Raw genomic sequence first — 10,511 nt, forward strand, 5'->3', positions numbered from 1 at the left:
GCCGTGGGTCACACGCCACACAAGAAAAAAAAATACATGAAAATAGAAACACTTTGGGGAAGAAAGGATTTTGGTGGAGGAAAAAGAAGTGAGCTAATGATAAGGGAAAATATTACCAAAGCACATTATATATTATAATTTAAAAGTTCAAAAGAAAAAAAACTATTCCTAGCATGCCCTCGGGGGTAGCTTTAGGATGGAGGAGCACTAGAACCACATTTCCCGAAATGCAACGCTCACCCAGCCTACTTTTAACCTATGGAAATTGTCCTTCTACAGACACCTTCATCCACAATGCATTTGGTACAAGCATTTGGTGGCTAGCTCTCCTGATAGGAAAAGGGCAATCGCAGAGCATGCTGGGAAAGCGGTCTAGCCCGGGGCCACCCTTACTAGCCAACGCATGCGTCTAAACTACAACTCCCAGAGGGCCGTGCCCGAGGAGGAAGGCGGGTTCTCCTGCCGGAAGTCAGTTCTAGCCCTGGGCCCCACAACTGCAAGCAGAGCCGGAGCCGCCCTGTTACAGCGGGACCCGGGCCTCTGGGGTCCAGACAGGGGTCGCCATGGTAACGGGGGGACAGGCGGAGGGAGGGTTCACGTACGGTTCCCGGGTTTTCGGTTTGGAGCTGACAAGCTTCCTCCTGCCGCTGATGATCGGGGCCGGGCGCGGGTTCTCGGGATTGGGGTCAGGGATGGGGATCTGGGGCTCGATGCTGAGCTGAGGTATGTGCTTGTAGTTCCAAGCAAAAGATTTGGAGGAGAAAGAGTGTCCAGGGGAGGAACTGCCCTGGTGGGAGACATTTGGGGGAGATTGTGGAGATGAGGAAAGGATGATGGAAAAGAACCAGAGACTCTACAGACAGGGTAGGGAGGGTTCCTTATGAGAAGGAAGGAGCTAGTTTTAAGGAGAGCTAGTGTTGGGGCAAGTTGGATATGGCCAGGGAAGACACTCTCCAGGGGAAAAGGGGGACCCTGGAGACCGGAAGACAGCCCCTGTAGGCTTAGGGTTCGGCTGCTGCAAAAACACTGAGGGCTCTAGCAGTAGAAAGTGGATTCTAGAAGAAAACGGGGAGCAGCTGAACAGAGTGTTCCACAGAGGAGAGGTCTGTGGTGCAGAGTAGGCTTGGAGGCGGGACATTTGAGGAGGGGGAGCTTTGGCAGCGAGGACTGAGCACTGGATTTAGGGGAACCTCCACCTCCAAGATAGGCCTTTTGGAACTAAGAGTTCTTTAGATAGGGACTTGGAGAAGAAGACTTGGAAGTGGGGTGTCAGAACAGGAGGCGAGTAGAGGACTCGGAGGTTCGATGCGACCTTTGTAACAAGGGAGGCCAGCCTTGGACAGGGAGAAGGGGTGCTTTGTAAAGAAGGCCAGGTGAAGCGTCACAGAGAGGGGCCAAAGGTGCCGGGGTCAGGGGATGGAGGTTACAACGGAACATGAGGGAAGGTGGTCGGTCGAGAGGATCGATCCCTGAGGGTACAGCAGAGGGATGGATGTAGGGACTAGGGGCTTCTCAGATGTGTTCCCAGGAGTGGGACGATTCTCACTGAAGGAAACAGAAAGAAGTATTGGCTGGGGGGCAGGTGGGGTAGGACACAGAGTGCTTAACTCAGCCTTGCGTCCAGCTGTTCCTCCCCTCAGTTCCTGTGCCTGGCTCTGCTCTGCCTGCCTGAGCCCACCCCTTCCCTTCCTGGGCTACCCAGAACTGGGTTTCCCTAGCTCAGCAGAAGCAGTTCTTGGAAGGAGCATGTAACATCCTGTTCGTGGTTGTCCGTACTTAGGTTGGATAGGTTGAATGAAGAATGAGGCTCAGGAAAGACCATGGAGGCCCGTAAAGCATCCAGGGCTCAGGGTAAAGACTTGGAGGAACTAGCTCTGCTTTCTGGTTGTGATAACTACTTCCCTTGGGTCTTAGCTTTATCATCTGTAAAATGGGCAAGAGCATCTATGTCTGTCTGGACAGATAGGGCTCGAAATTAGGCTTCCCAGCAGGGAAACTTCTGAGTCCTGATTTTCCCTTTCTTTTCATTTCTTCTCCCTCAGTACCTAGAATTGAACCTGGGGTCCTGGGCATGTTACTTGAGTACTTTAGCCAGCTAAATTTCCAGCCTTGTGGTTTCTTCCTCCCTCCCTCCTTTCTCTTCTTCCCTTTCTGTGTGCTCCCCCTACTTTTTTTTTTTTTGTATTGAGGATGAAACCCAGGGCCTTGTACATAGTAGTAAGTCTAGATCATCTCCTGCCACTGAACTACATCTCCGTCCTTTCTTATGTTTTATTTATTTTACGTTACGTATGTAGAGGTCAGAAGCAACTTGCCCAGTTATTCCTCTCCTCCTACCATGTGGGTCTCAAGGATCAAACTCAGGTCTTTGGGCTTGGCAACCTGTACCCACTGAACCATCTCACCAGCTCTTTTTTTTTTCTCCTCCTCTTCTCCTTGAGACAGGATCTTGCAGGTATTCCAGGCTGCCTTTGAACCTGCAACCCCTCCATCTTAGCCTTCCTGGTAGCTACAGTCATAGATGTACATCACTGGGTGGCTGGGGCATGAGTTTCTGAAAGTGAAATGACAGGACACACTCTATAATGCTACTTAGAAGTTGGGGTTTTTGGATATATAATATATAGTAGCCACATTCTGCTCCTCTTATAGGTGTTACCCTGTCCATTGGTCTTATGAAGGAGGGAATCCCATTATGTCCATTACACAGAAGGGGAAGCTGCGGCCCACAGATCTGCCCATGAACGTAAAGCTACTGCCTGATCGTACTACCATGTTTTTCTAGCTCATAGTGTGTGCTCTTGGCTGCTTGATTGAATGCAACTAGGTTATCGGTTCTCAACTGTCATGTCCCCTCTGGGGGTCAAATGCCCCTGTCACAGGAGTCACTTAAGACCATCAGAAAACACAGATATTTATATTAGGATTCATAGCAGTAGCAAAACTACAGTTCTGAAGTAGTAACAAAAATGTTGGGTCACCCCCAACAGCATTAGGAAGGTTGAAAGCCACTGGTCTGGGTCACATAATTGTTGGTTTTACTGAGGACTCAGTGGCACCAGGGACTGTGCTGAGAGCACTTGTAGCTTTGACACAATTGTTTCGTTTCCTGTCATACTGGGGATTGAGCCCCAGGCCTGGAGCTTACTAAGCAGGCACTCTATCACTGCCATTCATCCTATTTTCAGGCAGGGTCTCACTGAGTTGCCTAGGCAGGCCTTGAACTTGTGATCGATCCTCTTGCCTCAGCCTCCCAAAAAGCTGGGATGACAAACCTGTGCCACCAAATCCACGTGACTCAGCTTTCAGAATTGCTCTCTGACAGGTGACCTAGTGTTTTGGGGTCTCATGACTTTCTTCTGAGTCAGATAGAAGGTAGTTGGACTAACAGAGAGTGTGTGCTCTGAGTCAGACTCACTGTGGGTGGTTTTCGGCTCACGGTACAGCTCACAGTACAGTACACTAAGACCCCAAACAGTTTGGGTATTTAAAGTTCAAAGCCCACTTTCTCTGCCCCAGAGGTGTGAGGTGTGAGGTGTGAGGCCCCAGGTTCTAGCCCAGAATTCAATATAACACAGACATGGGTTGAAATGGCTCAGAGGGGAAAAGCCCTTGTCACATAGGCCCAACAACCTGAGTTTACTACTAGGAACCCAAGGTGGGAAGAGGCAAATGGCCTGTCTCAAAATCCTCTGACCTCCACACAAACAAACAAGTGCCAGGTGCTCGAAAGCATTTTAACACTTCCCAGAGAGAATAGACAGTTTCCGCACAGCCCAGCAATTCTGCTCTAAGTAGCTAGCCAAAAAACAAGGGATACACGTACAACAGACCTGTATGCCATCTCTCACTGTAGCCTGGAAGTGGACGCTGTACAGTTGTCCATCAGCTGAAGAATGAATAAATGAAGTGATGCAGATCCATAAGTGGAGTAGCGTTTGCCTGTAATCAGGAAGTGAGTGGGATAGGCCTGCAGTCGCAGTGCTGTCAGGCTGAGGCAAGAGAATCTTGAATTCCAGGCCAGCCTGGGTCACTGTGAGTTCCAGGTCATGAGAGGAAGGGAGCATACTAGAATTAGCCGTGATAGCTGCACAGCTGTGAATGGGCTAAGGGCTGATCTCAGAACATTTGAAGGGATGAAGTTTGTGGTGTCTGATTTTGTTTTGTTTTGAAACCAGGTTTGATATGTAGCCTCGATAGTCTGGAACTCAGTATGTAAACCAAGCTTGCCTCATACTTAACAGTAATTCTCCTGCCTCTACCTCCAGGGCGTTGGGATTCCACCAAGCACCAGTAAAACTAGTCATACTGGTCCACACTTATAATCTCAGAATTTTTGAGAGGCTGAGGCAGGAGGATTTCCCTAAGTTCTTAGCAAACTGTATAGGGAGACCCTGTCTTTAAAAAACAAAACAAAACAAAACAAAAAAACAAACAGAAAAGCAAAGGCTGGAGAGATGGCTCAGCAGTTAAGAGCACCTACTGCTCCTGCAGAGGACCCAGGTTTGGTTCCCAGCACCCACATAGGGTAGCTCACAGCCACCTGGAGCACTAGCTCCAAGAGGTCTGATGCCTCTGGTCTCTATGGGTACCTGCATGCAAGTGCAAATAGATACACAAGTAACCAAACACCGCTGAGCTCTGTTACATGCCTCTAATTCCGGTATTTGGGAAGTGGAAGCAAGAGGAGCAGGAGTTCAAGGTCTGCTTGGCTGTATAGTAAATTTGAAGGTAGCCTGGGCTGCAGGAGACGCGGTCTCAAAAAAAAGGCTGTAGTAGGAACTCAGACACCAGAAGTCTAAATATAAACACGGATTGAGTGCTTAAGTACCCAACAGTGACATGGCTCATAACTTGTTAAGTGGTAGCCTGTCACACCCTTGGGGCGTGGCTTAGTAAGAGCACTTGTCCAGAATCCCCTAATGAGCAGCCGGAGGTGAGGCTCAGCTCCAGCCTGGCTCACCTAAGGCTTTCAGTGCTTCCCCAGCACTGTGAATGATCCCCCATCCCTGATAAGATGGAGCTTCTTTGATTTGAGGATAAGGAAGTGGCTTCAGAGATGGATATAAGATGAACTGAAGCCTGGGACTTGGTCAGTCACTCAGTGGAAGCGGGCTTGCAGCCCATGTTCAGAGTGAGGCAGCAGGGCCTGGGGAGAGCCTGGGCCCGACATCTCTCCTATAGAATGTCTCGTGGTGGCCACCCTGAGCCGTGTCCCCCACATCTCTCATTTCCTCCCCTGCTTGCTCTAGATCCGATTCATCCTCATCCAGAACCGGGCAGGCAAGACGCGTCTGGCCAAGTGGTACATGCAGTTCGATGATGATGAGAAGCAGAAGTTGATCGAGGAGGTGCACGCCGTGGTCACCGTCAGGGATGCCAAGCACACCAACTTTGTGGAGGTGACTGACACCCTTCCCATGCCTCTTTCTGCCCCCTACTTTCCTGGCACCTCCTCCCCCTCCCCACTCTCTAACAGCAGCGCTGCCCATGACCACCTCTCCTCTGTTAATCCACTCCACATCCTTTTAGCTCTGTCTCTTTCAGGGGTTGTGGGTGTGGCTCAGTGAGTACAGAACGCACAAGACTGAGGGGTTCGGTTCGGATCCTCCACATACCCACAAACCTTGTTCATTCAGGTGACTTTCAGCCATGATCTGAAGGGCTGAGGGAGTAGAAGCTGTTTTCAGAGCAGCGTACATTCCAAGGCTCCAGGGGAGGAGCAGGTGCAAAGGGCCCGAGGCATAAGCTTGGGTGGAGGGTCCAGGAGGGGCAGGCAAGGAGAATGAATCAGCCTGCCTGAGGTCTTGAGGTCTCCTGACACACTTAGTGGCCAGAGCCACAGAACGGTTTTGAGCAGGGACTTGGGTTGGCACAAGCTTCCAGGATCCCCCATCTGTCTGGGTATACTTATTTACTCTTGTGGGGGAGAGCATGCACGCCACAGTGTGTGGAAGTCAGAAGACAATTTTGTGGACTCGTTTTCTCCTTCCGCCTTTGTGTGGGCTCCATAGGCCTCGGGGCCAGGCTTTCGAAGTGCCTCTATCTGCTGGCCGGAGTTTTAATGTCGACTTTTCGTTGTTTCTCTGTGTGTTCAATTTTATAAACAGGGCCTTGTGTGCCTCCAGCCTGCTTCAAACTATCTAAAACTGAGCATAGCTTTGAATTCCTGATCCTCCTGTCTCTGTTCCCAAATGTCCGGATTGCCTTTTTTCTGCAGCCCAAGCTAGCCTGAAAGTCACCATGTAGTCCAGGCTTGCCATGAACTTGAAGCAATCCTCCTGCCTCAGCCACCTGGGTGCAGGGGAGCACAGGTCTATTCCATCTTGGGGCTGACTTTAAACTCATAATCTTCTGACCTCAGCCTCCTTATTACTGGGATTACAGAGCTGTACCACCACACTTGGCTAGCATCCCCCTTAGGGAGCAAGAACAGAAGCAGGAGGCCTCAAGGTGGTACCAGTGTGGCACAGAGGGATGCTCATTCTTACACACAAACACACACACACACACACACACACACAGAGAGAGAGAGAGAGATGGTTGGGGGTGAGAAGCATGAGGGAGATGTCTGCTCTCATTCCATAGAGGTATTGGGACGGAGAGGCTGGGGAAGGAAATGGAAATGGCGTTTCAGCATGTCCTGGGTGCCCAGGCTCAGGAACTTGCTGGGACAGTGAAGAAGCACAGACCAAGTGCATGCCCTGTCATCCCAGGTCCTTACCATCTAAGGACAGCTCAGGGCCCCCATTGCGCTTTAAGCCTGTTAGAGAAGCTGAGCATGGCTCCTGTGGCCCCTGGTGCTGCCTTGAGGTAACATTGAACAGATGCCACTTGAAGTCAGCCACATGCTATGCTAAGTCCTGAGCTGTGAATAGTGAAGTGTGACATTGCTAATAATTTTAAGAAACTTGGTGGGTACTAGGGCTGAAGGCTCACACCCTTAATCCCAGTACCCAGGAGGTAGAAGCAGGCAGATCTCTGCAGTCAAGGCTTGCCTGGTCTCCATGGAGAGGTTCTAGCCAGAGCTACACATTGAAACCCTGTCTGAAGAAAGAAAGTTGCATGAAAGGCTGAGGATATGGCTCAGTTGGTAAAGTGCTTACCCAGAATGCATGAAGTGCAGCACTCAGAGCCAGAGACACATTTCATGGGGTGGTAGCGTCTGCCTCTAATCCAGTGCTTGAGAGGCAGAGGCAGGAGGGTTCCTCAACTACATGGTGAGTTTATGTCCAAGATGGGTTACATACATACTATCTTAGGGGGAAAGTGCATGCTTGCCACTCTAACATTGTAGTACATATCTGTAACCCTAACACAGGCACTGAATTCCTGTGTGCGGCAGGGCAGAAAGCAGAGGCCAGAGGTCAACCTTGAGGGTCCCTCCTCAGGAGCTGTCTACCTTGTGTTTTCAGATAAGACCTCTCATTGAGGCCTAGTTCTCACTGGTTAGTCTAGATTGACAGACTAGAAAACGCCAGTGAGCCTCCAGCACTGGGGTCAAAGCCTCTGGCTCCAGGCCTGCTTCTTTGTTGTATAGTGAGACTTTATGAATGAGTTATGGATGAGCCTTTCTTTTTTAGGGAATGGGGGTCAGCAGGTTAGTTTTTCAAGACAGGGTTTCTCTGTGTAGCCCTGGCTGTTTAGGAACTCACTCTGTAGACCAGGCTGGCCTCGAACTCAGATCTTCCTGCCTCTGCCTCCCAAAGGTGTGTGCCACCACCACCCAACTTTTTCTCCCTGTTTAGACAGTCTCACTCTGTAGTCCTGGCTGACCTCTAGCCCTGACTGCCCTTCTGTCTTTGTCTCTGAGGTAACAATTCTCCCCCAATTGGGAAGCAGATGTGGAAAGATCAAGGAAAATTTGAAGTTAGTATGGTCGGTATATAAAGTTCCAAACCAGAGTTGTATAGAGAAACCTTGTTTCTACAAATAATCAATAAATAGTGAACAAAATAATATTTAAAAAAATGAACTGAGCTGAAAAAAATAAAAATTCCAGGACCCACAAAATATGTAATTTACCACAGTTACCACCAGGTGGTGCTCTACGTACATCCCAGAGAGAACTTGGATTTGGCTAAACACCAGTCATATCCCAGTGTGCACATCCACATCTGTGTTAACTGTACACTCCTCCTTTTGTTTGTTCACTGTGCTGAGACCAGAACACAGAGCCTCATGCATACTGGGCAGGGGCTCCACCACCACCACTGAGCCACACCCCCAGCCCCTCACTGGGGGATTCTAGGCAGGGACTCTGCCACTGAACCATGCCCCAGCCCCTGCCCATCTCTTGTCTTTACTTAATGTACATGCACATAGTATTAAGTCTACTTCAGCACAGGTGTGCCTCGCTTGTGAGTCATGAGAGCATTATTCTAATTTTTACATGTGTCAGTTGAGCTTCTATTACCTGGAACTCTAAAATTCAAAATGCCCCAATATAAGAAACATCTGTGTTTTATTTGTTTGTTTGTGTTGCCCAGGCTGATCGGAAATATCCTCCTCTCAGCCTCCTGAGACTCTGAGCCAAGTGTAGTGCTGCATGTCTGTAACTCCACAACTTGGGAAGTGGAGACAGGAGAACCAGAAGTCCAAGGCCATTCTCAGCTACATAGCCAGTATAAGTTCAGCCCGGGCTACATGGTAGATTCTGCGCTAAAACAAACAAACAAGCTAAACTTATTTTTGTTTTGTATTGAGTTAGGGCCCATTACATAGCCCAGACTTTCTTAAAACATGTGATCCTCCTGCCTCAGCCCCCTGCTGCTGCCAGGCTTAGTCACAGTCCCTGTCCTGGCTCCTTCACAGTCTGTCCCTGTGCCTGGAACTCTCCTGACTGTCTTCCAGCTCACAACTCAGTGCCTTCCTTCAGGAAACCTCCCTGACTCCCAGGATTATAAGGGATTAGGGCCCTACCCTGAACCCTCAAAATCCAGTCATGCTAACCCTGGGGATTTCCATCCCACTGCGTGAATGAGTGGCCTTCTGCTGGACCATGAGCCAAAGCTGGCTGTCTCTACTGCCCTCCCCTCCCCGAGGCAGGAACAGCTGAGCCTGTGCTCATACACACAGTGGAACAGCTGGCATCTGGCCCCCTCTGCCAGGCTCAGTCCTGACTCCTTTCTGCCCACAGTTCCGGAACTTCAAGATCATCTACCGCCGCTACGCTGGCCTCTACTTCTGCATCTGCGTGGACGTCAACGACAACAATCTGGCCTATCTTGAGGCCATCCACAACTTTGTAGAAGTGAGTTGGATGCCGGCCGAGGAGGCCCCGGAGTGCTGGGGTGGCCATTTGTCCTCCCACCCCGAACCCCAGCCTCCCTCTGTGTGCATGGGTCTGTCTTTCTAATCAGTCTCTCTCACCGGCTCCAGCCTAGTGCCTCCTCCATCTGCCCATCTGCCACTTGGCTCCACCTATGACTAGTCATGGTGTGACTGTGCCTATACAATGGCCTGTGTCGTGTGTGTGTGTGTGTGTGTGTGTGTGTGTGTGTGTGTGTGTGTGTGTATGTGTACAAGTATGACGTGCGTGGATGCACTGGAGGGACCCAGAAGGCATTGAGCATTAGACCCCCTGGTGTTGGACTTGCAAGGCGTTGTGAGCCACCTGATGTAGGTGCTGGAAACTGAATTTGAGTCCTCTAGAAGGACAGCCTGTGTTCTTAACCACTGAGCCATCTTTCCAGTTGCACATATCCTCCCCCACCCCCTTTTTTGAGACAGGTCTCATAGAGCTCCAGGTGGCCTCAAAGTTGCTATATAGCCGGGGTGACCTTAAATTCCTACCTCCCACGTGCTAGGCTTAGAGATGTGGTCTACTAAGCAGGTTTTATGCAGTGCTGGAAATGGAACCCAGGGCTTTGTGAATGCTTGACAGACACTGAACTATATCCCAGGCCTCCTAGCCTGTCTCATTTCATATTTTATTTTTTTATTATTATTATTATTATTATTATTATTATTATTATTATTATTACCATGTATGTCTAGTATCAGTGACATGTGTGTTGTTGCGGGCACATGTGTGCCACAGCTCACACATGGAAGTCAGAGGACAGGTTTGGGAGCTGGTTCTCTCCTCCTACCATGGGATACAGGGTTCAAACTCAGTTTTGCACAGAAAGCACTGATGACCACAGAGCCAGCCTTGTGTGTCCCTGTCTCTTACCACTGCTCTTCCTCTCCTTCTCTCAGGTGTTAAATGAATACTTCCATAATGTCTGTGAACTGGACCTGGTGTTCAACTTCTACAAGGTAGGCTTGTGGATAAGTAGGCAAGAGGCGGCTGTAGGGATGTGCCTAGAGCCACCAAAGACCTGCCTGACGCTGCCTACCTCCCAGCTGTTTCTCTGCCCAGGGTCTACTCTTGGCTCCCTCCCTCACTCCAGCTTTGCCTGCCCCCCCTTCCTTGCCCAGGTTTACACGGTGGTAGATGAGATGTTCCTGGCAGGGGAAATCCGAGAGACCAGCCAGACGAAGGTGCTGAAGCAGCTGCTGATGCT

The 10,511-nt window shown here is 49.9% G+C and overlaps 1 protein-coding gene and 1 long non-coding RNA gene across 2 annotated transcripts in view; both read left to right on the plus strand.

Moving 5' to 3' along the window:
* Positions 1-399: 399 nt before the first annotated feature.
* Ap2s1 (adaptor related protein complex 2 subunit sigma 1) overlaps positions 400-10,511 on the plus strand; it is a 13,551-nt gene continuing 3,439 nt past the window's right edge. The window contains exons 1-5 of the mRNA XM_031384109.1: positions 400-566; positions 5,253-5,402; positions 9,140-9,253; positions 10,204-10,263; positions 10,426-10,508. Coding sequence (XP_031239969.1) covers positions 564-566; positions 5,253-5,402; positions 9,140-9,253; positions 10,204-10,263; positions 10,426-10,508 — 410 coding nt within the window. The 5' untranslated portion in view covers positions 400-563. The remainder of the gene's footprint in view (positions 567-5,252; positions 5,403-9,139; positions 9,254-10,203; positions 10,264-10,425; positions 10,509-10,511) is intronic.
* LOC116101716 lies at positions 587-3,926 on the plus strand. The gene is made up of 2 exons (XR_004122903.1): positions 587-723; positions 2,653-3,926. It is a non-coding gene; the product is annotated as an uncharacterized LOC116101716 (long non-coding RNA).

The sequence above is a fragment of the Mastomys coucha genome, unplaced genomic scaffold (assembly GCF_008632895.1).
Source record: "Mastomys coucha isolate ucsf_1 unplaced genomic scaffold, UCSF_Mcou_1 pScaffold21, whole genome shotgun sequence".
In the NCBI taxonomy this organism is placed as follows: domain Eukaryota; kingdom Metazoa; phylum Chordata; class Mammalia; order Rodentia; family Muridae; genus Mastomys; species Mastomys coucha.